The sequence below is a fragment of the Podarcis erhardii genome (assembly GCF_964252035.2).
Source record: "Podarcis erhardii genome assembly, chromosome: 16".
Taxonomy (NCBI): domain Eukaryota; kingdom Metazoa; phylum Chordata; class Lepidosauria; order Squamata; family Lacertidae; genus Podarcis; species Podarcis erhardii.
The window spans coordinates 6,659,064-6,687,059 of NC_138514.1; the positions used below are offsets into that span (position 1 = coordinate 6,659,064).

At 44.3% G+C, this 27,996-nt stretch overlaps 2 protein-coding genes across 5 annotated transcripts in view; one reads left to right on the forward strand and one right to left on the reverse strand.

Moving 5' to 3' along the window:
* The window catches only part of LOC309331262 (interleukin-36 receptor antagonist protein-like), a 54,736-nt gene that overhangs the window by 5,795 nt on the left and 20,945 nt on the right, over positions 1–27,996 (reverse strand). The window contains exons 2-5 of one of the 2 annotated variants that reach the window (XM_081843382.1): positions 13,879–14,035; positions 12,094–12,222; positions 11,747–11,877; positions 9,169–10,786 (exon numbers count right to left, since the gene is read on the reverse strand). The exons of the other annotated variant lie outside the window; for it this stretch is intronic. Of the exons in view, the coding sequence (XP_081699508.1) occupies positions 10,568–10,786; positions 11,747–11,877; positions 12,094–12,222; positions 13,879–13,975 (576 nt within the window). The 5' untranslated portion in view covers positions 13,976–14,035 and the 3' untranslated portion in view covers positions 9,169–10,567. Of the gene's footprint in view, positions 1–9,168; positions 10,787–11,746; positions 11,878–12,093; positions 12,223–13,878; positions 14,036–27,996 lie in introns of those variants that run through there. 2 annotated transcript variants of the gene reach the window in all.
* Positions 21,525–27,734, forward strand: LOC309331263 (interleukin-36 receptor antagonist protein-like). Of its 3 annotated transcripts, XM_081843387.1 has the most exons (6): positions 21,525–21,573; positions 21,995–22,037; positions 23,781–23,937; positions 25,563–25,679; positions 25,896–26,026; positions 26,781–27,734. In XM_081843387.1, the coding sequence occupies exons 3-6, from the start codon at positions 23,841–23,843 to the stop codon at positions 27,000–27,002; spliced, it is 567 nt and encodes a 188-aa protein (XP_081699513.1). In that variant the 5' UTR covers positions 21,525–21,573; positions 21,995–22,037; positions 23,781–23,840; the 3' UTR covers positions 27,003–27,734. The 3 variants fall into 3 exon arrangements, with proteins under 3 accessions (XP_081699513.1, XP_081699515.1, XP_081699514.1); XM_081843389.1 differs by lacking the exon at positions 21,995–22,037 and having other exon boundaries at positions 21,544–21,573; positions 23,784–23,937; XM_081843388.1 differs by lacking the exon at positions 21,995–22,037 and having other exon boundaries at positions 21,545–21,573.

A 27,996-nucleotide genomic window follows, 5' to 3' on the forward strand; every position in this document is an offset into this window, starting at 1 on the left:
TCTGCCCACACTCCTCTTTTACAGTGCCCTCCTTCCCTATGCAGTGTGGACTTTTGGCCAGTTGCCTGCTGGGGTGTGTGTGTGTGTGTGTGTGTGTGTGTGTGAGAGAGAGAGAGAGAGAGAGAGAGAGAGAATGAATATTTGGAAGAGTTTCTGATTGGCCTTGGGGAGCCTTTTTCCATCCTGCTGAAGCAGGTGGATGCGACTATCTCTTAAGAATAGGGGTGGGGAACCTGTGGCCCTCTAGATGTTGAACATAACGCCCATCATCCTGATGCAGGGACAGACCTTCAAAATTTAACCCTCTTCCAGCCCAATGCTGGGTAAGGGAGGCACCAGGCTTTAGGGAGGTGAAACCTAGATCCATCCTACCTGCTTCCCAAATTTGGGCAAGTTCTAATGAGGCTTTAGGATGAAGGTAGGAGGACAACAAAGGACGTGGCTGTGGCTTCAACCACAGAGCCTAGGACTTGCCGATCAGAAGGTTGGCGGTTTGAATCCCTGCGACGGGGCGGTTCCGTCACTGCAAGAAGCCAAGTTACAGGGAACCAGATAGAGGGCCTTCTCAGTAGTGGCGCCCGCCCTGTGGAACACCCTCCCATCAGATGTCCAGGAAATAAGCAGATATCCTATTTTTAAGTCATCTGAAGGCAGCCCTGTTTAGGGAAGTTTTTAATATTTAATGCTGTCTTGTTTTTAACACTAGTTTGGGAGCTGTCCAGTGTGGCTGGGGAAACTCAGCCAGATGGATGGGGTATAAATTATAAATTATTATTATTATTATTATTATTATTATTATTATCCCCATTAAAACAAAAACTTACACGTTTAGATGAATTAATGCATTCTAGTAGGCATTGTTGTTGCTTTTATCGATTAAAGTTCTACCTTGCCTTTCCTCCAAAGGAGCCCAGGGTGGCAAACAATGAAGCAATAGAAAAATACAATTCAAAATAAAGTGCAACCATATTAAAATGTTTAAAAACAATAATATATTTTTAAAAAGCTATTTTTAGTGTATTTAAAAATAATCCCATATTTCCAGGATCCTCCCCTTCCCTCCCACAAACATTTGCTTTCTCTCAAGCAAGTGCAAGTGATGCAATACAACTTTTCTTTCTACCCAAGTCTTTGCATTTCTGTTTTCTTTTAGCCTGGAAATATTAAGGAAATGTATGTGGGAGTCATAAAGCCAAGGCAGAGGCTTGTAAATACCACAGGGTGCCCCCTGACCTCGGCTGACCGGCACTCTGTGCTTTACAATGTATTAGGACCTTAAATGGAGTTGTGTTACCTCTGGGCAGTGTTTCCTTATATGGAGAAGGGAGTGTCAAACCTTGACCAGGCATGTAATGTGAGACATTGCCAGATGACCATGCTGTTGGTGAGGACAAAGGATAATAAAATTTACCGGGGAAGCGAGAGGTTCGAAGGAGCTGCCCGGCCGTTATGAAAATACTCGCTGCCTCATTGTGTCTTCTTTCTATGCTATGCTAAGCACCATCTATGACGGCAGGACTCCGACAAGTGGTGCCCCGTGTGAGGCTAACTTAAAATCTGAGGCAAACTTAAAAGAAGAGGCTAACTAAAGAAGGCAGTGTGAGACTGAATACAGAGGAAACCGTGTGCGGCTTATTGATCCAAGTTATGGATATCATCGACTCACCACGCCCGGCAAGGGTTGCGCTGAATCATCTTTGGATCCCGGTGAGTCGATCCCTTTTATATTGATTTTAGAAATATGGGCAGCTCCCTGTCTTTTCCCCAACAGAAATTTTTAAAAGACTTAAAATTTCTCCTCTCCTCCAACAAATTGGAAGTTCCTGATTGTGATTTGATACAGCTTATTCAAGCCATTGATGAACATTGCCCCTGGTTTCCTGAGGATGGAACTTGGGAATTAAAACATTGGGATAAGATTGGAGCACATTTTCACGGACACCCCAGCTTCAGTGTTCGGATTCTAAATGCATGGTGCAAGGTTCGTTACGCCATGGGCTCTTTATCACCAAAAAATATCTCCATGGCAGCATTGCCAACATCACCTCCAGCTTCTTTAGTCCAGTCTGCTGTGATGCCATCTGTTCTGGCACTTGCCTTGCCCACATCACCAGATCCTCACCAGAGGATCCAATCCTGCAAAAATACCGTGGTCTGGCTGGCAATGATCCTACTCTCTCATCGACAGAACCAGCCACCCCTTTTCAATGTGCAGTCTTTGCCTGTTCCTTAATTCAGGATACTGTGGCATTTCCCATTATAGTGCCACCTGCTGGTGCCCCAGCAGGAACTCAAGCCCAGCACCAACCTTTTGACTTTAAAATCTTGAAAGAGCTGCAGCAGTCAGTAAAAGTCAAGGAACAAATACAGCCAATGGGAACTTTACAACCTGGCATGCCAAATCCAAATATGCTCCCATGAGAATATCAGTTGGCAGTGATTGATTTAAAGGACTGTTTCTTTTCTATCCCACTGGCTCCAGCAGACAGGGAATGGTTTGCTTTTACATTGCCAGTATATAACAATTCGCAGCCCACCCAGCGAAATCAGTGGGTTGTCCTGCCTCAGGGCATGTGGAACTCCCCTACACTTTGTCAACATTTTGTGGGTGAAGCATTGAAACCTTTCCGCATGCGCCACCTAGAGGACAAGCCTTTGTGGGTTCCAGCTCGATGCGTGCAGCCATGGCGAGTCCCTTCAATTGCGGAAGTGCCTTCCCCACCATTTGCCTCGCCATCCTTTGTTGCACCGTTATACAAGGAAGAGAAGCAGACGGCCCCGTCCAGTTGAAACCACCATTTTTCACCTTATCAGCTGGCAAGCCGCTGTCGTCAGAATCCTGCTCTGGCTGGCAGCATCCACGGCTCAGCCACTCTCGAACTAGAAGAACTGTGTTGTTGAATAAGACTTTTAGGGGAGAAAATTATCATAAGATATGGAGGGATAATACTTTTGTACAAAATATGATTATGTTTACCAGTTTATTGCATGCTTCTAGATGCTGGCTGTGTATGCACATGCCCCCTTTTGCCCGTCATTCGGGCATAATGCTTCATGGTGTGCCTATTAATGGATCCTTTCAATTTACAAATGTTATATCACCTAACCAAACTTTTTGGCCTCCAGTACAATTGACCCTCCACGAGCCTGCCTCCATTTGTTTTCAAATTAAAGAGGGGAAAGAATCATGGGGCATATATCCAAACTGTCAATATACATTGAATTTCACCTTTAATAGCTCTTGTTCTCTTACAGGAACATACAGTGACCAATCTGAGTGCTATAGGAGCGATACCAGTGCATGGCTAAAAATTAGAGAAGAAACCTACCATCCAAATTGGAATCTGAATTCTTCAATCCCTGGCTTAGCAAATGCCACAGATGAGCAATTTCATATCAGTTCTTTATTTACTGCAGCCTTTACTTGGTCCCAGCAGAGTAGTAATATCAGCTATTTACTCCAAAGAGAGTTATGGTTGCTTTGTGGCGAAAAAGCATACAAAGCCATTCCTCAAAACCTCACGGGCACATGCACCTTGGGTATCGTGGTTCCGTTGTTGTATAAGGTTGATAAGTTACCATCTTCTCTTAGACTACGAAATCGTCGGGAGGTTAATTCACCCATAAATCAATATATCGGTACCCAGATTTCTCGGGCCTTGCTGCCCTCAGTGGGCGCTGCAATGAACTATAGGGACCTCCATCGGCTAGCAAATTGGACTGAAGGATTATTCAATAATACCATAAAAGCTTTGAAGAATCTCAACCAGGAGGTATCTGCAATGAGAGAGGTGGTCTTACAAAATCGTTATGCTTTGGATGTCATTTTAGCCTCAAAAGGAGGGGTTTGTCCACTTGTTCATTCTCATTGTTGTATGTTTATTCCTGATAATAACGTCAGCATATCTGCGACGATTGATCATATGGAAACCATGGTAGCCCACAATCCATTTGCCCCCCCTCCTTCCATTGATCCATGGGCATGGTTATATTCTTGGCTTCCGGATGGAAGTTGGCTTCGACATTTATTGATTTTAGTGATCATTATAGTAGTTATTTGTGTTATTTTGTGTTGCTTTATACAGTGTATTCCTTCTTTAATCTCTATATGTACTGCATGGTTCTCCAGTCAGCGGCCTGCTTCCGGCCTTACAAGAGTCGCCCATCGCGCTCGATATAACCGTATTGGTAATGAAATATATTATTCTGATTAATAAAATAAAGAAAGAGGGCACGTGGGAGTCATAAAGCCAAGGCAGAGGCTTGTAAATACCACAGGGTGCCCCCTGACCTCAGCTGACCGGCACTCTGTGCTTTACAATGTATTAGGACCTTAAATGGAGTTGTGTTTCCTCTGGGCAGTGTTTCCTTATATGGAGAGGGGAGTGTCAAACCTTGACCAGGCATGTAATGTGAAACATTGCCAGATGACCATGCTGTTGGTGAGGACAAAGGATAATAAAAGTTACCGGGGAAGCGAGAGGTTCGAAGGAGCTGCCCGGCCACTATGAAAATACTCGCTGCCTCATTGTGTCTTCTTTCTATGCTATGCTAAGCACCATCTATGATGGCAGGACTCTGACAAATGTACAATGAGGTGAACGAATTCAGGAGCTGCACTTTCTTCAGAAAGCCTGGTGGCAAAGAGACGTACAGCTTGGAATCTGCAGCATTCCCGGGCTGGTTCATAAGCACTTCTCCTGAGCCAAACAAGCCTGTTGGTTTGAGCCGCCCAGGAGCCACGGAGATCACGGAATTTTATATGGCGAGAATATAGGACTAAATGTGACCCTGCTGCTTTAAAGGAGAATATCTGCCATTACCAGGGAGCTGTCATTGAAAATACATGACACAGAGGAAATCATCCCCGAGAAACCCCAACGCTTCTCCATTTGTTGTTATTTTTATTCTTTATTAAATTTGTTATTTGCTTTATCTTGCCCTGGACAACCCAAAGCGACCTAGAACCAACCAACCAAAGAAACAAAGAAACAAAGAAACAAAGAAACAAAGAAACAAAGAAACAAAGAAACAAAGAAACAAAGAAACAAAGAAACAAAGAAACAAAGAAACAAAGAAACAAAGAAACAAAGAAACAAAGAAACAAACACCACACATACAGTAGATACATTAAAGTCTATAGGAAAAAAGAAATACATTAACACTCCTCCCACTTCACAGATAGTTAAGGACTAAAGGCCTGGTAATAGAGGAAAGTTGTTGGCTGGTGCCTAAAGATATGATTGTGCCAGGCCAGCCTCCCTGGGGAGAACATTTCATAAATGGAGAGACACTGCAGAAAAGGCCCATTCTCATGTTGCCACACGCCAGATCTCTTTTTGAGGGGGCACACAAAGTAGAGCTGCAGATGGTGATCTCTGGGTCTGGGTCAGTTAATATGTGAGAGGCAGTCCTTGAGATATTGTAGTCCAGTTTCTGGCTGATGTCACAATTTACGTCTGTTGAGCTCTTCAGGACTAGGGAGCTGTTCGGGTGGGGGAAAGCCAGGAGTTATGAGGTAAAATTCCTGGCAATGCTCCTCAGGCGTTCTGGGGAGTGCACAGTATCCCGTGGTGTTGCTTAAGCTCGTATCTAGAAAGGCAGTATGGACACGACCTCGGAAGTATGTCCCTGCCATGGACGAATCGTCTCAGGCATGATTTGTGATCGGTTCCTCATGAATTTGGAATATTGGTGTTGATTATGGGGTGCTCCAGAAATGGCATATGATAAAGGGCTGCAATTAATTAGCTGCCAAAAGGACTGGATTTGAGCCATGAAGGTATTTCACACAAGAGGTAATTTACAGAAGATTTATTGAATACAAGCAATTAGCCTCTGACTGCTCTCTCCGAGCATCCATATATCATGATCAAGTTGAGTCTTCTGAAGAGTACTTCCGGCTCCTGCGGAATATCCTGAACTTATCCCCTTACATTTATTGGTTCTTCATCTGTCTTGGACCCTTTCCATTGGCCTAGTTCTAGGACTGACAGGTTCAGCTACCTCCTGTTCCGGTGAGGAAATTCTCTCCCTCCCTTGTGCCATGAGAGGCTGAGATTCCTCAGATGCTAGCTCTCATCCAGCCCGCCTTCACTCTGTTAATAAGCCACATTCCTGCCAGCTTCAGAGAGGGGAGGCATTCGCCCACTGTCTCTAGTTGTCTGAGAAATCTGCCAGTCTCTTTGTTCTCCTTCTGCCTGCCTGCTTTCTAGCTCAGACTGCCCTTCCCAGTTTTGGGCTGTTGTGTCCATGACATATACCTATTGAGGTTTCTTAAGCTTGTTCTGTTAGTGCTAAAGCTTTTGTACCTGTCCATATGCACCAAAGGTGGGTGGGACAGAAATAGGGCAAGTGGGGAAGGACAATGGAGCCACAGGTGCTTGAGTCAGACACAGATGAAAGCACTGCTGCCATATGCATTGAAATGTGTCCCAGAGCACACCAAGCCTGCGAGGTTATCGTGGGAAGCAGAGAGAGAGAGAAAGCAAGCAAGGGCAGAATGAGCAACACTGAGTGACTGGAGATGAAAGACGAGTGACAGAAAGTGGGAAACACAGTGCCCGTGGCAAGAATGGAGGAGGAATGGAGTGGGTGAGAAAGTAGAAGGAGAAAGAAGAAGGTCGTGTGTGCTGGGAATGTCAGAAGGAATGTGTTTAGGCGAGTGATGGAGAGACTGAAGCAACATTGGCTGGAGAACAATTAAAAAGCACAAACAGCATCTGTAAGGGAAGTGAGGTAAATTAATAACAATAACAACAATAACAATAACAATAACAATATTTTTATTATTTATACCCCATCCATCTGGTTGGGTTTCTCCAGCCACCCTAGGTGGCTTACAGCACATAAAAAATGGTAAAACATTAGACATTAAAAAATTCCTAATACAGGGTTGCCTTCAGAAGTCTTCTAAAAGTCGGATTTCATTGACATCTGATGGGAGGGTGCTCCACAGGGCAGGTGCCACTACCGAGAAGGCCCTCTGCCTGGTTCCTTGTAACTTCACTTCTCGTAGTGAAGGGCCCCAAAGCTGGACCTCAGTGTCCGGGCTGAATGATGGGATGGAGACGCTCCTTCAGGTATACTGGGCTGAGGCTGTTTAGGGCTTTAAAGTTCAGCACCAGCACTTTGAATTGTTCTTGGAAACATAACAGGAGCCATTGTAGGTCTTTCAGGACTGGTGTTATATGGTCCCGGCAGCCACTCCCAGTCACCAGTCTAGCTGCCGCATTCTGGATTAGTTTTAGTTTCCTGGTGACCTTCAAAGGTAGCCCCCCCCCCCGTAGAGCACATTGCAGTAGTTTAAGTGGGAGATAACCAGAGCATGTACCACTCTGGCAAGACAGTCTGCAGGCAGGTAGGGTCTCAGCCTGCATACCAGATGGAGCTGGTAGACAACTGCCCTGGACACAGAATTGCCCTGCACCTCCATGGACAGCTGTGAGTCCAAAATGACTCCCAGGCTGCGCACCTGATCCTTCAGAGGCACAGTTACGTCATTCAGGACCAGGGAGTCCTCCACACCTATCTGACCCCTGTCCCCCAAAAAACAGTACTTCTGTCATTTCTTGTCAGGATTCAACCTCAATCTGTTAGCCACCATCCATCCTCCAACTGCCTCCAGGCACTCACACAGGACCTTCACCACCTTCATTGGTTCCAATTTAAAAGAGAGGTAGAGCTGAGTATCATTTGCATACTGATGAACACCCAGCCCAAACCCCCTGATGATCTCTCCCAGTGGCTTCATATAGATATTAAAAAGCATGGGGGAGAGGACAGAACCCTGAGGCACCCCACAAGTGAGAGCCCAGGGGTCCAAACACTCATCCCCCAACACCACTTTCTGAACACAGTCCAGGAGAAAGGAGAGGAACCACTGTATAACAGTGCCCCCAGTTTCCAGCTCCTCTAGACCAGTGGTCCCAACCTTTTTTTGGCCATGCCCCACCTAAGCATCTCTAAAATCCTGATGCTCCCCCCGTGACATATCATTCTTATTATTCAAAAAGTGAGCTCCTATTCACATGGAGGAAGCCTAAAAGGCCATTAACGTGGTCTAAACAAGCTTCCAAAGAACATGGCATCCATGAAAGAGAAAAATCAAAGAACGAAAGGACAGTTGAAGGACTGAGGAAGAAATCACTAAGAAATTGTTACAAAAATAATAATAATATGAAGTGATATGAAAAAATAGCAAAGAATGTTTCAAAACATAATAGAGAACTGAGATGCATAAATATAAATTATTTTTAATGGAAGCTTTTTCTGTAATACGTTGATCATTTTAATTACTATACAATAAAATAAAGGTACCTAGCAAATTCAAAATACAATTTGAGCTCGTCTCAAGATAAGTAGACTAAAGTTAGTGAGATACTTGTGCTTCATGCCTACTTGTGCTTCATGCCATATTAGACACCAGTTTAGTCAGCTTCAGTCTCAAATCTCCTCATTTAGTGATATCCAGTTGATTTCTTTTCTTCAGTAGCAAATCATTTACAACTCTAAAGCCACATTCAGCTAAATATGAAGATAGGAACGGTAACAACCGTTTTCTTGCAAAGTTGCTTGAATTTGGGTACAGTGATACCTTGGGTTACATATGCTTCAGGTTACATATGCTTCAGGTTACATACGCTTCAGGTTACAGACTCCACTAACCCAGAAATAGTACCTCAGGTTAAGAACTTTGCTTCAGGATGGGAACAGAAATCGCGCAGCGGCAACGGGAGGCCCATTAGCTAAAGTGGTGCTTCAGGTTAAGAACAGTTTCAGGTTAAGAACAGACCTCCAGAACGAATGAAGTTCTTAACTCAAGGTACCACTGTATTTAGTTTCTGTCTCATCACAAAGCCATGCCATCACTCCTTTTATATTGAAAAAATGACATCAACCGTAATGTCAGAAAACCCACAAGTTGAAGTTTTGGACCTAGCTTCACTGCCTATGTCTCTTTACCAAACGTGCCATTGAATTGCTAACAAAAAGCCCTGGGAACACAGTTTTTAGTGAAGTTGAATGGTAGCATTAACTATCATGGAATTGTGATCAAAGTTTATTTCATACTTACTATTTGTATTTAGAGTTCTGTAGCAGTTATTATTATATCTGCCTCACATATAAAGCATGAGACCCACAAGAAAGTGTCCTACTTTCCCTCATTGATAAATCGCGAATTTCCTGAGGTATCTGAATTCCCACCGATCACCAGTGCTCAGAGCAGGTAGAGGTCCAAAACACTGCTCCGAAAAATGGCAACCGCTCCAACTTAGCAGCTTATGGAGTGGTCACATTCAGGGGGAAGTTCCACAACTGTTCACTGAGCGCTCTTGTAGCGCTACTTCCCCCTGAATGCACCCAGTGTTTTCTATGTTTAGATAACTGTATATGAAGCCTCTAGAACCATAAGAAATGCCAAAAGTCATTGTTAATAACTCATTCTCGAATTGCTCCCCTTAAAAATCAAATTTCCCCCCTATGGGGCCTGTGCCCCATGTTGGGAACCACGGTTCTAGATGGTCCAGAACGATGTCATGGTTGATGGTATCAAAGGCCACTGAGAGATCCAGCAGAACTAGGAAACAGCTTTCACCTTTGTCCTTAGCCCACCGGAGATCATCGACCAGCAAGATCAAAGCAGTTTCAGCCCCATGATGAGGCCTGAATCCCAAATGAAAAGGATCTAAATGGTCCACATCCTCCAGGCGTGCCTGGAGTTGTTTAGCAACCACCCACTCAGTCACCTTGCCTGTAGATGGGAGATTTAAAACTGAGTGATTGTTGGCCATATTGGATGGGTCCAAAGATGGTTTTTAAAGAAGCGGTTTAATAACTGCCTCTTTCAGTGAGTCTGGGAAGGCTTCCGCACAGAGGGAAGCATTCACCACCCCACGGAGCCCATTGCCCAGCCCTTCCTGGCTCGCTTTTATGAGCCAGGATGGGCAAGGATCAAGGAGACAGGTGGTTGGTTTCACTCATCCAAGCAGCCTGTCCACATCTTCAGAGGTGACAGATTGGAAGTGATCCCATGCAACTTGACTAGACAGGACTCTAGGTACAATTGCATACAGAAATGTAAACGTTAATGAGAAATTGGCACCAGAATGCTGATGAATATTCCTGAGGACTCTTTTTAAAACAAAATGAATGAACTTTATTACGGTCACAGACCAGGATAAAACAAAAACAAAAACATATAAATAAAATAGCAGTTAGGATTTTTTAAACTGATAAATGTTGGAGCAGATAAGGACAAAGAAACAAGCTTAGGATAAAACATCTGAATAAAATACAAGATTAAACACAAGGACTCTTTTTAAAACAAAATGCAAACTAATATGGAAATGAGGAGAACTGAACAAGACTGGAAGAATGAGAAACTGAGAGCAACCAAAATTGACCTATCCAGCCATCCCTACTCTTGATAGATGCAATTTCCTTGTGTTTTTGTGGCTTGAGTGAATACTGGAAGTTCTGAACATGTTAGAACTGAAAGGCATTTTGCTACTTGATGAGGATATACATACACTGGCATTAAAACCTTCCTCCTCTTTCAGAAGTTCTAATCTTTTACTTTTTCAAAATAAAACTGAGTGATCTCAGCACCTCCTTGATGACTCAAATGAATTGGCTGGTTTGGCTCAGGCAACGTGCTTAGGAACCAACTGGGGAATGCTGCAGATTCAAAGCTGCCAGTCTCTGTGCTGCTGCCACTTTTACAAAAGAAAGTGAAGTTCTTGTGTTCCTTGCCATCGTTGTAGAGATCCATAATGCCTTTACCCTATTTAAGATAAAAAAAGCATACAAAAGGTTTAGTAGAAAGAAGGGTTGTGCTGCATCACAAATGAACGCCATCAGTTGCCTGGGAGAAAGCGAGACTTGGGGCTAAATCCCAATGATTGTAACCAAAGCATATACAAATTCAAAGATTACTGGAAGCCCCAAGTTAAAATCTGGATTATGCCATGAATACACCATGATTTTTAAATCTCCTGTTGTAAGCAGCCCAGAGTGGCTGGGGAAGCCCAGCCAGATGGGTGGGGTATGTGATAAATAATAATAAATAATAATAATAATAATAATAATAATAATAATAATAATAATAATAATTATTATTACTACTACTACTACTACTACATCAAGCATTCAGCCATGAGATAAGCCTTTCATTCAAAGGATGGGAGGAACTGTGGCCCTCTAGAGGTTGTTGGACTACAATTCCTATCATCTCTGACCATTGGCTGTCCTCAATGGGGCTGATGGGAGTTAAAGTCCAACAGGATCTGAACCACCACTGGTTCTTCAGCTTCAATTCCTGTCTGCCTTTCATAAGTTTGAATCTTTGTTTCTATACCAAAACAGGAATTGTTTCACTCCTGAATTTAAAAAACAAAACAGGAAATAGAACCAGAAGCTGGATAATTAAGGAGAAATTCATAACTAACGAAGAAGAGTGCAGAACCTACAATCAGGAAATGTTTGCTTTCACTAAAAGGACAGAAGCAACCCGTAAAAACCTCAGTAGATCTTTTCCTCTCCCAATAGACAGGCTAGGAAGACTAAGGAGAGGGAAGAAGCACAGAAGGATAACAGAGAGAAGAATAGAATGCAGTGATTAAGGAAAAAAAGAATGAGCAAACAGCAGAGAATATCTAATATCTTTGTCATGGTGGATGCCACAGAACAAGCAGAAGAAATTTGAAACAATCGAATGTGGCTTTGAACCAGAAGTGAAACCTACCTCCAGAGTCAGCTGAGGTTGACCACCAGATTCACCACAGGAGAGGGTTTGTGCTCCATCTTGGGTGCCCAAAAAGATAGGGGATTTGTTTTCATCCATCCCTCTGTTGGGGGTCATAGCCACCAAGTAATCTGGAACCAAAAAACAGGCAAAGATCAGTGTGATAAGAGTGGGGTGTGACCATGGAAAGTTAAGGAGCACCATTTCTGACCCTAGTTGAAGACAGTGCTGCTGTATCAGACACTTCCTGACACCTGGTTACCCAGTCCCAGAATTTGCACAAGTGTTCAATCGGTAACAGTGTAGGTCGCAGCTGTGAGATGAGAAGGGATCATGACCATGGTTACCGGGTGAGTTGCCATCTTTGGGGGCTGCTACCAGCATGTTGTTCTTCAGGAACAGGAACTTCTGGTTAATATCCCAAATCCTGTAGAGCCATGGCCTATCTAGGCTTATGGGTGGAAACTTGGAATGATCTGTGATAAAAAGAAGTAATACAAATTTATCAATACAGAAGAAAAAATGGAATATTCTAAAGAAGGAACAAATAACTTTTCAGACATAACTTTTTTCTTCTGTGCTGGAGCTGCAATTCTTTTCTCCCCCTTTTGCGTGAAGTGGTAATAGCCATGGTTGGCACAACACATTTTCCATGTTGGCAACATTGTGGAGTTTCTCATGTGAGTCTAGGACTTCCTCTATCCTTAAGATATTGCGCATGCAAGTCATTAAATGTGTTCCTAGTGTATCTTTTTTCATTTGGTATTAAGAATACAGATTTATATATTGCCAAAGAGACAGCCTAGTTGTCTGGCTGTTTTCAGCTTTTATTCAATGGGATCCAACCTGGCTGAAACCCAAGGACACTAGTTTGACTGGTTTCTCCAGGTGAAATCCATCGACTCCCCCTGCTGGTGTGTGTATCAGTTTCCTTTTGACTAAAGGCCCCTGCTTTTTAAAGGAGTTTTGATTCTGACCATGTTCTTGCCCTCCTGAACCATGGGAGAAAGAGATAGGCAGAATAACCAAGGGCACAGAGCACGCATGCATGTACGAATGAATGAATGAATGAATGAATGAGGTTAGCTAATGAAGCAGGATATCTATTTGGTTATCTGCAAGTATATTTGCACACAATATCGTTCATGTACTTTAAAAAAACAGTCCTGATTGTTTACGACCCTCCTCCCCCTCCCAATTCTATAACCCAATAATTCAGGATAATACTTCATGCATCTGGTAAAATGAGCTGTAGTTCATGAAAGCTTATATTGTTAGGAAAATAGTCCAACAGGTATCACTCGTTCTTTGCTGAAACAGACTAACACGGCTAGATTTTTTGGGAACAAGTCCTCCTTGCTTTTATGTTAAACCACCAACATGGAAAATATCCCCATGGGGAATGTCATTTCATTCAGCTGGTGTACATGCATATGGTGACATAGCATGGTTTGCTGGTTTCCAGGGCAGGTGGGAGCCAGGCGGATGCACGTGCACACGGGGATAGGCTGCAGAAGATGAAGGGAGCCTGCCACAGAAAGCCAGCCTTCACTGTTGATGCTGTACTTCAATGCCTGCCTGCCAACGCAGGGTGGTAGCCAGCTAGCACATTGTGGCCCTTGGCAGGTGAATCCCCCTGATGCCCTTGGAGAGGAGTGCCAGGGTGTGCTCGGGTTGCCCCCTTGACTGCTTCCCTTCATCCGTGCCCACTCACCATTGGGAGAGCATACTGAGCGAGGAGTAAGTGAGCACTAGGCGTTGGTCGGGCGGCCATTCAGAGAGGAGGTTGGCCATTTAGGGAGGGGCCTGGAATGTAGCGGCCATGCCAGGTCAGACTGTGGGGCCCAGATAGCCCTGCAGCAGGCAGGGAAGGATGAGGAGCTGAGGGCAGGGACCACCAGAACGTGCCTGGACAGGAATCCCCGCAGAAGCCAACACCTGCATGGGGGTGCCTGGTTTGCACCCCCTCAAAATTATGCCCCCAGGGGACTTGGCCTTCTTCCCCCCCCCCAGTATGTTATGCCCCTGTGAGCCTATATGGATAATGGAAATTCTAATTTAATTTAAGGCTCACTGCAGGTTTTCAGAACTTGTCTTGTGCAGGAAATATAAAAGCAAAGCATTGTTTTCACCTGGCTTAGGAAAGTGATGGAATAAATCTCTCATTTTCTGGTCCACAGTCATCTTGTGGGGCTTCTCCCTTAAAGTCTCTGTGTCTACTTTCTCCATTGCTTCCCAAGGATTGGTTGAGATTCAGGCTACAAGCTTACTCTTCTGCAGTTGTAGCTACTAAAAGAGAGTGATGTAAAATGTTAGAGGAGAGGCTGCAAAAATCCAAAATTCCATTGATTGCCCTTCTGCACAATATCCCAGGATCAACATAGATACATATATATATAACTTTTTTTGTAAGCCACCTTTACATAGTTCATACCATGCGCAAAGTGGCTAACAACATTGAAAAACTACATAATTACAACATAAACTGAACAAGTTCCACATAAATCATAATAAGATCTAAAATAAAATACCAGTATCAATCAAAAAATCAGTATCAATAATAGGACCAACTCCCTGCCTAAACAATACCCCAGGAAAAGGTCATTCAGCAGCCTCAGCTTTTGTAGTTGGAGTTCGTCCTGGCCCCACCCTCCCAGGCCAGGTGGAAAAGGCTTGCAAGGCCCTGGAGGTGAATTTTTAATCATTTCCCTTGTGCTGAATCAAGCTTAACCCTCCTTCTCCAAACATTTGTATTACCCTCTTTAAGGGGAGAGGGAATGAAGGACAGATCTGCTGGGCTGGGCTGGACTAGGGAGGCGATATATTTCTTTCAAAAACATATATCCTGCACAAAAGAACATTACAAAAGAAACAAATGTCTCTGCCTTTGTATTACAAGAAATTCTCAAAATAGCTTACAATAAATTCATTTTTTAAAATAGCAATGCCACTTACAGCCAAAGTAAAATGAGAATAAAGTAAACAGCAGTGCAGAATGTTTAGAAAGGAAAAACAAAAAGGACATATGAATTAGTATTGTTAATTACAGTTAATTAACATTAAAATCAAGGAAATATGTCTCCCTCAGCTTCACTGCCCCCCACCCACCAAAAGACTATAATGATAGGTGGGGGAAATGGGTCTGAGGAAAGGCAAAACAGAGATTTCCTGCCTCTGAGATAATTTGGCATTTGAAGCAGACAATTTAGCATAGTCTTCCCTAATTTGAGGCCCTCCACATGTTGTGGACCACAGCTCCCATCAGCCTCAACCAGGATACCCACTGATCATGGATAATGGAAACTGTAACACAACAATATCTGGAAGGCAACTAGCTGGGAAAGGCTATGATCTCAACTAGCTGCCTTCCAGATATTGCTGGGCATCTGGATAGAAGGTTCAGAGAAATAATTGAGGAGATGCTACCTGTCCTGGTGTGAGGAAGTCCTGTGTCTTGCTATGAATTGTCTTCTGAGATTTACACAGCATCTTATAGCTTTGTCAGACCAGTGGGTGTGGTTTATATGCTCTATGGCACCTTATATGGCACAAACACTAATCCAAGTCTTGCAGCAGCAGCCAGCTGTTCCGGGAAAGACTTTCCTCCCTGGAAGAGAGGGGAGTGGTTGTGGGCGGGAGCCCGAGCACCGCCCCTAGCAGGGGGCATTAGCCCCCTGCCTCCACCTCACCTGGCTGGCGCCCACGCCCCTTGGAAGGCATCCAACCAGCTGCCACAGAGGGGGCGTGTTCAGCAGCCTTTGGCTGCAGCGCCAGCCTCTCCCCGGCCTCATTCTTCGCCGTCATCTCGTCGCGAGTCACCCACCCTCCACTCCCTTCGAGTTAGGGCTTAGGTCATTGGCCTTGCTATGGACCTTAGGTTGGTCACCCTGGTTGCCCAGGGGGCCTGGTAGGAGTTTTTGGCATTAGGCTTTTTGGTTTTTTCGCCTACCTCGTAGCAATCGTCACAACTTTTGTGGTATTGTTGGGTAGGTTAGGCATTGGAATAATGTGTTGTGGTGTGTCGAAGTGCTAGGTGTGGCCATCGCCTATGCCTTCAATTTTTGGGTATTCCATTAATGGAATCTGGCGGTCGTGTATTCTGTCCGATGCCTGCTTGGCGGGAGGCCATGGCACGACCCTCGGTGACATCAGGGGAGAGCCTATTGTTGGATTAGCATCAACAGGCTCCACCTACTGGTGAATAAACCCACTTGTTTTAGAGATCCAATGCCTAAGCCAATACCTTTTCACTGCTGTAATCAATAAAGTTGTGGCCTTTCCTTGCCCATTAACCTTATATCACGTGTCCTTGTGTCTTCATTTCAAATTGTGGGGGTCGGGTCCTCCAACCACAAGCTACAAATGCTGTGATAGTTCAAAAGCTGAGGGCTCCTCCCAACATCCTTTTTATTCTGCATTGGTGATCATTTATGCTCATGATGGTACTGAGGTGGTCATATGCAACCCCAGTTTCAATACTCTTTGTGACTAGGGATAGAGGAGAAATTTGATTCAGTGTTCATATAAACCTGAATCTTATCAAATTTGCACATTCCAAATTTGCGGTTCTGCAGATTTCGCAATGCAGTTCTCCATCCAATCAAATAATGTTTGTGGAATTGCATATATTATAGGAAAGTGTGCAGTATAATGGACACATTAGTAAAAATCTACAGAAATACATTATATCGGTGGAAATTGATCACAAACATATGTACACTAGTCATAACTGCATAGAAAATGTGTTTAGTGGGAGAAATTTGCAGTAAAAAACTAGTGAATCTTCATGAGGAATTTTTTTAAAATGCAAATTGCTGCAAAATGTAGAGAACTGAATTTTCTGCCCACACTCCTCTTTTACAGTGCCCTCCTTCCCTATGCAGTGTGGACTTTTGGCCAGTTGCCTGCTGGGGGGGGGGGGATGAGAGAGAAAATGAATATTTGGAAGAGTCTCTGATTGGCCTTGGGGAGCCTTTTTCCATCCTGCTGAAGCAGGTGGATGCGACTATCTCTTAAGAATAGGTGTGGGGAACCTGTGGCCCTCTAGATGTTGAATACAACTCCCATCATCCTGATGCAGGGACAGACCTTCAAAATTTAACCGTCTTCCAGCCCAAAGCCGGGTAAGGGAGGCACCAGGTTTTGGGGAGGAGGCGTGAGACCTAGATCCATCCTACCTCCTTCCCAAAGTTGGGCAAGTTCTAATGAGGCTTTAGGATGAAGGTAGGAGGACAACAAGGGACGTGGGTGGCACTGTGGGTTAAACCATAGAGTCTAGGACTTGCCAATCAGAAGGTCGGCGGTTCAAATCCCTGCGACGGGGTGAGCTCCCATTGCTCGGTCCCAGCTCCTGCCAACCTAGCAGTTCGAAAGCACAAAGTGCAAGTAGAAAAATAGGTACCACTCCAGCAGGAAGGTAAACAAACTCCGGCTCCCTCGGCCAGTAAAGCAAGATGAGTGCCACAATCCCAGAGTTGTCCGCGACTGGACTTAACTGTCAGGGGTCCCTTTACCTAGGAGGACAATAGGATCTTGTCAGAGCCCTCTTGCTTCCTTCCTGAATCCCAGAACTTACTAGGCTTTGGGAAGGAGGAGTGGAGGCACTGTTAGAATTCCTGCTCCGTGACTGCAGTCATAGGATTGTTGTCTTTCACATGACGACTGGCATGTTCTCTCCCTCCTAGTCCTACTGGAATGTAGGCTGAGCTCCTGACAGGCACCCCTTTGACCCCTGTGCCCTGTGTGGGGGAACCGGTCACGCCATATTAAATCTGCCTGAAGCACTCGCCATACTGTCTGGGGCTGAGGGGAGTTAGAGCATTACAACTTCTGGAGGGCCACAGGTCACCCCCCTCTGTCTTAAAACATGAAATATATGGCAGTGGAGGCCCTTAGTCAAGCACCACGCCTTTTAAAAGTATGGTGTACTGTGTTAACACCACTTAGGAATGAGTTAGGTGTGGCTGTTCACACACAGTTAATTTTCCTTCACTTGCTGCAGTCCAGCAAAGATATCCCATAGGTGAAAACAGTTTTGTGTGTGCTCATTTTTGTACTATCTGTACATAGGTCTATTGCGCAAGCTAAATAAATACAGCAGCCAAGCACCTCATCACCCATGGGAAAATCCATCCCTTGTCCTCTCTTGGTGGCACTAATTAGTTATGGACATATTTATGCAGCCCATACTTTTCTAGATCCAATCCACACCCAGTTCAAATGGTAAGGCTTGCCAGAGACACTACATATTCAAAAGTGCAAGTCTCTTGGGTTTCCTTTGGTCTTACTGTAGAAAGTGAAGTTACTGCATTTTAAAAAATAAAACACACGAATGTAAGAAAATATGAATGCTAAATTGAAAAGGAAAGCTTGATCAATCTATTTTTTAAAAGGGCGATTGTACCAATGGCTGTTGGATTAGCAGTGAATTGTCCTGAGGAAGTTTCTGTTCCCTCCAAGGGGGCTCTAATTATTGGCTTCCATTATTCTTTTCTCACTTTTACAGCAAATGACACAATTTCCCCACAAAATGAAAAAGAAAGCAAAAATAATGGAAGCCACTAATTAAAGGCCATTCTGTTCCTTTGAAAAGCCAGCTAACTAAGGGACAATTCATAACCTATCCCCCATCAGGGACAAACACATATCAATAAAACAGGTAAAACCTGAAAACACAGAAAGCTTTTAATTAAAGGCACAATAGATCTTAAAAATCTAAATGGGACCTCTATATTAAAGGTATTATGCCACTGAGTGCCATTTATTTGGAATCAAAATTGGGGGAGGGTCATTGTCCTGCTTCTAGGATTCCCTAGTGAATATGGTTGGCCACTTTAGGAGAGCTGGTCTGATTCAGCTGGGCTCTTCTTAAAGTTAAGGCAAAAGGAGGACATATATGTTAAAAATAGATTATCAGTTATGGTTTGAGATTAAGAGTGGAAGAAAGCTGAAGACTATAGTTTTGAAGTGATACCCCCCACCAAGACTTTAGTGCAAACTGCTCATCTAACATGGTGAGGTTATGGGGCAATCTTCTGTCCAGCTATATTTTGTATGGAAGAGATACAGTATTTTAAAAAGAAATTTGTATCCTGTTTCAAACTTGTACTAATCAGCACTAGTACTAATTTCTGTTTCTTAAAATTAGTAAGCAAATTATATGAGTCTCAATTTAGCAATGATCAGAGATACCTCAGCAAATATTATTCATGTGCTGTGGAAATACAGGAAAGGTGGTGGCGTAATCAAATGAGTTTTAACAATGTGTACGGAGTTGTTGGTTATTATTTACATACCAAGCAGGGCTTCAGCTGATATTTCCATAAAGGTTATTGGGTGCAGTCAGCTCTAATTTCAGTTATGAGTGTGCAAGATCCACTTATGTAAACATGAGATTTGGAATGTCCAAATTGTGTTCATCTGTTATGTGGGGCACACAGCACTTGTAGGTTGATTTCCAGTCCTATGAATGCTGGGGGCTGATGTAGCAAAAGGGATGAGCAGTGTTTTTTCTGGGGGTACTCATGGGTACAAAGTACAGGCACCTCCCCCCCCCCCAAATGTCAAAAGTGTGTCATTTACTGTATCAAGTTTATGGTGAGTACCAGCACCATTTTTTCTTTTTTTCTTTTAAAAAAAGCACTGGAGATGAGGCTTATTTGTGACTCCCAACCAACCAACCAACCAATCCCAAGCACTGGCTGAGTCTTCCTAATGGGCTTTTTCAACAATCCAAATGAGAAAATCTGTTGCATATTCTGTATGTAACCGACAAACCTAGACAGCATCTTAAAAAGCAGAGACATCACCTTGCCAACAAAGGTCCGTATAGTTAAAGCTATGGTTTTCCCAGTAGTGATGTATGGAAGTGAGAGCTGGACCATAAAGAAGGCTGATTGCCAAAGAATTGATGCTTTTGAATTATGGTGTTGGAGGAGACTCTTGAGAGTCCCATGGACTGCAAGAAGATCAAACCTATCCATTCTTAAGGAAATCAGCCCTGAGTGCTCACTGGAAGGACAGATCCTGAAGCTAAGGCTCCAGAATTTGGTCACCTCATGAGAAAAGAAGACTCCCTGGAAAAGACCCTGATGTTGGGAAAGATGGAGGGCACAAAGAGAAGGGGATGACAGAGGACAAGATGGTTGGACAGTGTTCTTGAAGCTACCAGCATGAGTTTGACCAAACTGCGGGAGGCAGTGGAAGACAGGAGTGCCTGGTGTGCTCTGGTCCAGGGGGCCACGAAGAGTCAGACATGACTAAACAACTAAACGACAACAATTAACCAAATCAAAAGATAGTCCAGGCAGGGTAGTTTCCTAAGGCAGGAGGAATCAACTCCCTCCACTCTTGTGACTGTTTACAGGCTCATCCTGTGGCCAGCAAATGATTGGAAGGAGTTATTCCTTCTTGGGTAAGTGAATTTGACAAGTGCCCCATGGCACAGATGATTTGGTGTTCTGCCTGGTGTGTATGCCAAGTCTAAAGGGCCCCCCAAGGGAGCCGCCAAACCTAAACTGGTGTTGGGTAACCTAAGGGTGCCCTAAACCCAATTGTGGCATTCATCTGTTTCGAGAAACAATGGAGTTTGTCTTTGGGGCTAAAATCAGTGTTAGCAGCCCAGAAGTGACCTCCCCAGGATGTGTATGGAGGTCCTGGGCTGCCCAGATGACAAGACACAGATGTGACCCAAAGGGAAACAGAGTAGTACATTTGGAACCAGCTTGGCTGCAGGAGTGGCCAGAAGGAGGCGTACAAGGCACCGTCAAACCTCCATAGGCTTTTCCTCTCCCAAAAATATTCTGCAAGGGTGTGTACATTTAGGATCAGTGTTTTCCTTCTCCTAGATGGGCTACCTTCCCAGACTGACGAGTCCCAACTGCCCCTTATTTCTCTCTACAGCGCATGCAGCACATAGACCCACTATTGCTCTCATCTGCCAGAGTCTGTCTTCACATGCACTCACTGTGAGTTTGAGGTCTATCAGTTACCACCCTCACCTGGCTAGTTGAAACTGTTCCCAGGGTGTGGTTGCTGTTGCATGCTGACAGCTTCTAGGAGTTACAGGTGACAGCTGAATGGAGTGGGGACCAAAGGTGGACAAACTACCCCAAAAGGAGCACCATGGATCCACCAACGCTGGTACTGCCCCTCCCCATAACACCCCATAAACCCCTTAACCCATTAATACCTCAGGTATGCACCCTTTTCCCTTACATGCTCAGTCTAAAAGCCAGTAAAACCAACCAAAAATTCCACTCCAACACAAAACTCCCAACAGTATGAAGTAGGTGAAAAAAGGCTCCCCAAGGCCATTTTACTAATGTGTCCATTATTCTGACACTTTCCTGTAATATATGCAATTTCATAAACATGGTTTTATTGGATGGAGAACTGCATTGCGAAATCTGGAGAACCACAAACGTAGGATAGCTTTGTTTCAGTTTGCATAATGTTTGGAATGTGCAAATTTGATAAGATTCAGGTTTATATGAACACTGAATCAAATTTCTCCTCTATCCCTAGTCACAAACAGTATTGAAACTGGGGTTGCATGTGACCACCTCAGTACCATCATGAGCATAAATGATCACCAATGCAGAATAAAAAGGATGTTGGGAGGAGCCCTCAGCTTTTGAACTATCACAGCATTTGTAGCTTCCCGGAACAGCTGGCTGCTGCTGCAAGACTTGGATTAGTGTTTGTGCCATATAAGGTGCCATAGAGCATATAAACCACACCCACTGGTCTGACAAAGCTATAAGATGCTGTGTAAATCTCAGAAGACGATTCATAGCAAGACACAGGACTTCCTCACACCAGGACAGGTAGCATCTCCTCAATTATTTCTCTGAACCTTCTATCCAGATGCCCAGCAATATCTGGAAGGCAGCTAGTTGAGATCATAGCCTTTCCCAGCTAGTTGCCTTCCAGATATTGTTGTATTACAGCTTCCATCATCCATGATCATTGGGTATCCTGGTTGAGGCTGATGGGAGCTGTGGTCCACAACATGTGGAGGGCCTCAAATTAGGGAAGACTATGTTAAATTGTCTGCTTCAAATGCCAAATTATCTCAGAGGCAGGAAATCTCTGTTTTGCCTTTCCTCAGACCCATTTCCCCCACCTATCATTATAGTCATTTGGTGGGCAGTGAAGCTGAGGGAGACACATTTCCTTGATTTTAATGTCAATTAATTGTAATTAACAATACTAATTCAGGTGTACTTTTTGTTTCCCCTTTCTAAGCATTCTGGACTGCTGTTTACTTTATTCTCGTTTTACTTTGGCTGTAAGTGGCATTGCTATTTTAAAAAATGGATTTATTGTAAGCTATTTTGAGAATTTCATGTAATACAAAGGCAGAGACATTTGTTTCTTTTGTAATGTTCTTCTGTGCAGGATATATGTTTTTTTAAAAATATATCACCTCGCTAGTCCAGTCCAGCCCAGCCCAGCAGATCTGTCCTTCATTCCCTCTCCCCTTAAAGAGGGTAATACAAATGTTTGGAGAATGAAAGTTAAGCTTGATTCAGCACAAGGGAAAGGATTAAAAATTCACCTCCATAGCCTCTATCCTGATAGAAACTGGAAGCCTGTGTATCTGTTTTAAATTTCAAGAAGGTGGAAGATCTGATTTAGTGATCTGCTATATTGCATCAGTTCATACCAGTGGCATAACGTCTGATTCTCTCTTGTTGTATTCTTATTCCTGGACATTGGTTGCGTAATTAGCCCCGCCTCACCCTGGCTAATTTATATTGGCTGTGAGTCGTGGAAGACTTGCTTCCTGCCTTGCAGGCCTTTTCCACCTGGCCTGGGAGGTGGGGCCAAGGCGGACTCCAACTACAAAAGCTGAGGCTTGTCCTGGAGTATTGTTTAGGCAATGGGTTGTTGCTATTGCGTGGACAGGCGGAGTCCCCAGATCCCGAGTGGTCCCCCCGTCATGTGGAATAACGACTCTAGACAACGTGCTATGGGATTAAATTGGCCACAACTTTATTAAATTTCAAATGTGGGTAGACCTTGGCTCAGGCATTGGGCGTTCTCCCTCCCTAGTCCCCAGCCGGGGACCTAGGGAGCATCAGGGTTATCCAATGTGTGTGGGGGGGATGGGCCGGCTCTGGAGAACATATGTTCAAGCAGAGATAGCCGCCCCCGTTACGCTGCCGCAGGGGAGAGCAATGACGACCTTTCGGCGTACGGCCAAAGCCTCCCTTCAAAAACCCCTTTAACGGGGAACCCTGGTATCGCCGCCGCAAAGAGGAAGATGGACTAAAGGATTCCGCCCAAGGCCTGATACCGCCAAAGTTGTGACGTTTTGCTACGGGAAAGGCGAAACCTGCCAATGCAGGGAAATTCCTTTCCGGCCCTTTAACAGCGACCTTATCGTAGCAGCGCCCGCATACCTGTGGAGACAGGTTAACCTGCAAAACCTATGAAGAAAAGTTAACCTGCAAAAGAAGACATTAACTGAGGGTGGGTAGGGTGGGAGAAGCTCTGGAGCCAAGTGAGGATTAACAATTAAGATCCACCCTCTATTGTGTGGGCAGGTAATCCCTCCCCTTACCTGGCCTGGTTTCCCTGGCAACACTTCCCCCAGGTGGGATTGGACAACTCGCTGGGGTAGGCGGGGACCTCCAGGTATCCCACCTGAGGGAAGGCAAAGCCTATGCTGATGGGGCCACTCCAGATCCAGGGCTGCACGCGTCCACGCAAAAGGCGCCCCCCATTTTAAGTGGGGAGCGGTCATTATTGACACTGAATTTTTGATTGATACTGATATTTGATGTTAGATCTTATTATGATTTAGGTGGAACTTGTTCAGTTTGGTTGTTATTTTGTAATTATGTAGTTTTTAAATGTTGTAAGCCGCCTTGAGCATGCTTTGAACTATGTAAAGGTGGCTTATGAATAAAATTACCTATGTACATATGCATCTATGATGATCCTGGGATATTGTGCAGAAGGGCAATCAACGGAACTTTGTATTTTTGCAGCCTCTCCTCTAACATTTTACATCACTCTCTTTTAGTAGCTACAACTGCAGAAGAGTGAGCTTGTAGCCTGAATCTCAACCAATCCTTGGGAAGCAATGGAGAAAGTAGACACAGAGACTTTAAGGGAGAAGCCCCACAAGATGACTGTGGACCAGAAAATGAGAGATTTATTCCATCACTTTCCTAGGCCAGGTGAAAACAATGCTTTGCTTTTATATTTCCTGCAAGTTCTGAAAACCTGCAGTGAGCCTTAAATTAAATTAGAATTCCATTATCCATATAGGCTCACAGGGGCATAACATACTGGGGGGGAAAGAAGGCCAAGTCCCCTGGGGGCATAATTTTGAGGGGGTGCAAACCAGGCACCCCCATGCAGGTGTTGGCTTCTGCGGGGATTCCTGTCCAGGCACGTACTGGTGGTCCCTGCCCTCAGCTCCTCATCCTTCCCTGCCTGCTGCAGGGCTATCTGGGCCCCAGAGTCTGACCTGGCATTGCCACTACATCCCAGACCCTCTCTCTGAATGGCAGCCTAACCAATGCACTGCTCACTCACTGCTTGCTCAGTATGCTCTCCCAATGGTGAGTGGGCACGGATGAAGGGAAGCAGGCAAGGGGCAACCCGAGCAAAGCCTGGCACTCCTCTCCAAGGGCATCAGGGGGATTCACCTGCCAAGGGCCACAATTTGCTAGCTGGCTTCCACCCTGCATGGGCAGGCAGGCATTGCAGTGCTGCATCAACAGCAAGGGCTGGCCTTCTGTGGCAGGCTCCCTTCATTTTCCGCATCCCACGCCCTAGTGTGCGTGCGTCCACCTGGCTCCCACCTGCCCCGGAAACCAGCAAACCATGCTATGTCACCATATGCATGTACACCAGCTGAATGAAATGACATTCCCCATGGGGATATTTTCCATGTTGGTGGTTTAACATAAAAGCAAGGAGGACTTGTTCCTAAAAAATCTAGCCATGTTAGTCTGTTTCAGCAAAGAACGAGTGATACCTGTTGGACTATTTTCCTAACAATATAAGCTTTCGTGAACTACAGCCCATTTCACCAGATGCATGAAGTATTATCCTGAATTATTGGGTAATTTTGGGGCGTGGGATGGGGGTGGTAAACAATCAGGACTGTTTTTTTAAAGTACATATTTCATGGACCATATTGTGTGCAAATATACTTGCAGATAACCAAATAGATATCCTGCTTCATTAGCTAACATCTTTCATTCATTCATTCATTCGTACATGCATGTGTGCTCTGTGCCCTAGGTTATTCTGCTTATCTCTTTCTCCCATGGTTCAGGAGGGCAAGAACATGGTCAGAATCAAAACTCCTCTAAAAAGCAGGGGTCTTTAGTCAAAAGGAAACTGATACACACACCAGCAGGGGGAGTCGATGGATTTCACCTGGAGAAACCAGTCAAACTAGTGTCCTTGGGTTTCAGCCAGGTTGGATCCCATTGGATTAAAGCTGAAAACAGCCAGACAACTAGGCTGTCTCTTTGGCAATATATAAACCTGTATTCTTAATACCAAATGAAAAAAGATACACTAGGAACACATTTAATGACTTGCATGCGCAATATCTTAAGGATAGAGGAAGTCCTAGACTCACATCAGAAACTCCACAATGTTGCCACCATGGAAAATGTGTTGTGCCAACCATGGCTATTACCACTTCACGCAAAAGGGGGAGAAAAGAATTGCAGCTCCAACACAGAAGAAAAAAGTTATGTCTGAAAAGTTGCTTGTTCCTTCTTTAGAATATTCCATTTTTTCTTGTGTGTTGATAAATTTGTGTTACTTCTTTTCATCACAGATCATGTAAGGCCCACAGAAACGCCATGGCTCTTCAGGGTTTGGGATATCAACCAGAAGTTCCTGTTCCTGAAGAACAACATGTTGGTAGCAGCCCCCAAAGATGGCAACTCACCTGGTAACAATGATTATGAACCCTTCTCATCTCACAGCTGCGACCTACACTGTTACCGATTGAACACTTGTGCAAATTCTGGGACTGGGTAACCAGGTGTCAGGAAGTGTCTGATACAGCAGCACTGTCTTCAAGTAGGGTCAGAAATGGTGCTCCTTAACTTTCCATGGTCACACCCCACTCTTATCACACTGATCTTTGCCTGTTTTTTGCTTCCAGATTACTTGTTGGCTGTGACCCCCAACAGAGAGATGGATAAAAACAAATTCCCCATCTTTTTGGGCACCCAAGATGGAGCACAAACCCTCTCCTGTGGTGAATCTGGTGGTCAACCTCAGCTGACCTTGGAGGTGGGTTTCACTTCTGGTTCAAAGCCACATTCGATTGTTTCAAATTTCTTCTGCTTGTTTAGATGCATCCACCATGACAATGACTTTAGATATTCTCTGCTGTTTGCTCATTCTTTTTTTCCTTAATCACTGCCTTCCATTCTTCTCTCTGCTATCCTTCTGTTCTTCTTCCCTCTCCTTTGTCTTCTTAGCCTGTCTACTTGGGAGAGGCAAAGATCTACTGAGGTTTTTACGGGTTGCTTCTGTCCTTTTAGTGAAAGCAAACATTTCCTGATTGTAGGTTCTGCACTCTTCTTCATTAGTTATGAATTTCTCCTTAATTATCCAGCTTCTGTTTCTAATTCCTGTTTTGGTATATAAACAAAGATTCAAACTTATGAAAGGCAGACAGGAATTGAAGCTGAAGAACCAGTGGTGGTTCAGATCTTGTTGGACCTTAACTCCCATCAGCCCCATCCAGGACAGCCAATGGTCAGAGATGATAGGAATTGTAGTCCAACAAGCTCTAGAGGGCCACAGGTCCTCCCATCCTTTGAATGAAAGGCTTATCTCATGGCTGAATGCTTTTTGTATTCATGACACAATCCCGATTTAAACTTGAGGCTCCCTGTAAACTTTGAATTTGTATATGCTTTGGTTTGGGATTTAGCCCCAAGTCTCGCTTTCTCCCAGGCAAAAGATGGCATTCATTTGTGATGCAGCACAACCTTTCTTTCTACTAAACCTTTTGTATGCTTTTTTAAATCTTAAATAGCGTAAAGGCATTATGGAGCTCTACAACGATGGCAAGGAACACAAGAACTTCACTTTTTTTTCTAAAAGTGGCATCAGAATAGAGACTGGCAGCTTTGAATCTGCAGCATTCCCCGGTTGGTTCCTAAGCACGTTGACTGAGCCAAACCAGCCTATTCGTTTGAGTCATCAAGGAGGTGCTGAGATTACTCAGTTTTATTTTGAAAAAGTAAAAGGTGATTAGAACTTCTGAAAGAGGAGGAAGGTTTTAATGCCAATGTATGTATATCCTAATCAAGTAACAAAATGCCTTTCAGTTCTAACACGTTCAGAACTTCCAGTATTCACTCAAGCTACAAAAACACAAGGAAATTGCATCTATCATTTTTACGGAAAGGTAAAAGGTTCACTCTGACTGCTGAACAGTCAGACTTGGGAAAGGAAGCAGAATTCTTTTGAAGCTAAAAGGTAAAGGACCCCTGACAGTTAAGTCCAGTTGTGAACGATTCTGGGGTTGTGGGGTCCCTCGCTTTACTGGCTGAGGGAGCCAATGTTTGTCTGCAGACAGTTTTTCTGGGTGATGTGGCCAGCATGACTAAGCCGTTTCTGGCGAACCAGAGCAGCACACGGAAACACTGTTTACCTTCCCGGTGGAGCGCTACCTATTTATCTACTTGCACTTTTTTTTGGTGTGCTTTCAAACTGCTAGGTTGGCAGGAGCTGGGACCGAGCAATGGGAGCTCACCTCATCGCGGGGATTTTAACTGCCGACCTTCTGATCGGCACATTGCAGCTGTGTTTCCAGGAAAGGCAAACATGTCCAAGAGAGACCCCTAGTGACTAAAAAATGTACAGAGCTGCTTATTGTATACAATGGAATTTAAAGGTGCTTTATAGATAATGATTTTAAAGGCAATCAAAATCCATAAAAGACTGTCTGTCCTCAGATAGTACTATTTATGCGGGGTCCTAAAAAGGCACCTGTAATGGGATAAGGGGCTGCTTGTGTGTGAGCGCTAAGACTCTCACAGTTTTGTAGTTAGTTTTAAAACTCTCCCTCTCCGCGGAGCCATCAGTGCATGGCTGCCTTAATCGCTGGCAGAATCCGTCAGTGGGCGTTTCCTGAATTTCTTCCAGCATAGAAGTTCTTTGACTGAAAGTCTCCTCCTTGATTCTCTACGTGACAGCTTTCTGCGCAGAGTAGGCGTTCCAAGGGGAGGTCCTGAGCTCTCCCCACT

Excerpts from the sequence above, each read along its gene's own strand:
- LOC309331263 (XM_081843387.1), top strand. The coding sequence starts at position 23,841 with ATGGAGAAAGTAGACACAGAGACTTTAAGGGAGAAGCCCCACAAGATG. Across the intron at positions 25,680-25,895 it reads CAAAGATGGCAACTCACCTG|ATTACTTGTTGGCTGTGACC; the intron begins GTAACAATGATT and ends TTTTGCTTCCAG. Across the intron at positions 26,027-26,780 it reads AACCTCAGCTGACCTTGGAG|CGTAAAGGCATTATGGAGCT; the intron begins GTGGGTTTCACT and ends AATCTTAAATAG.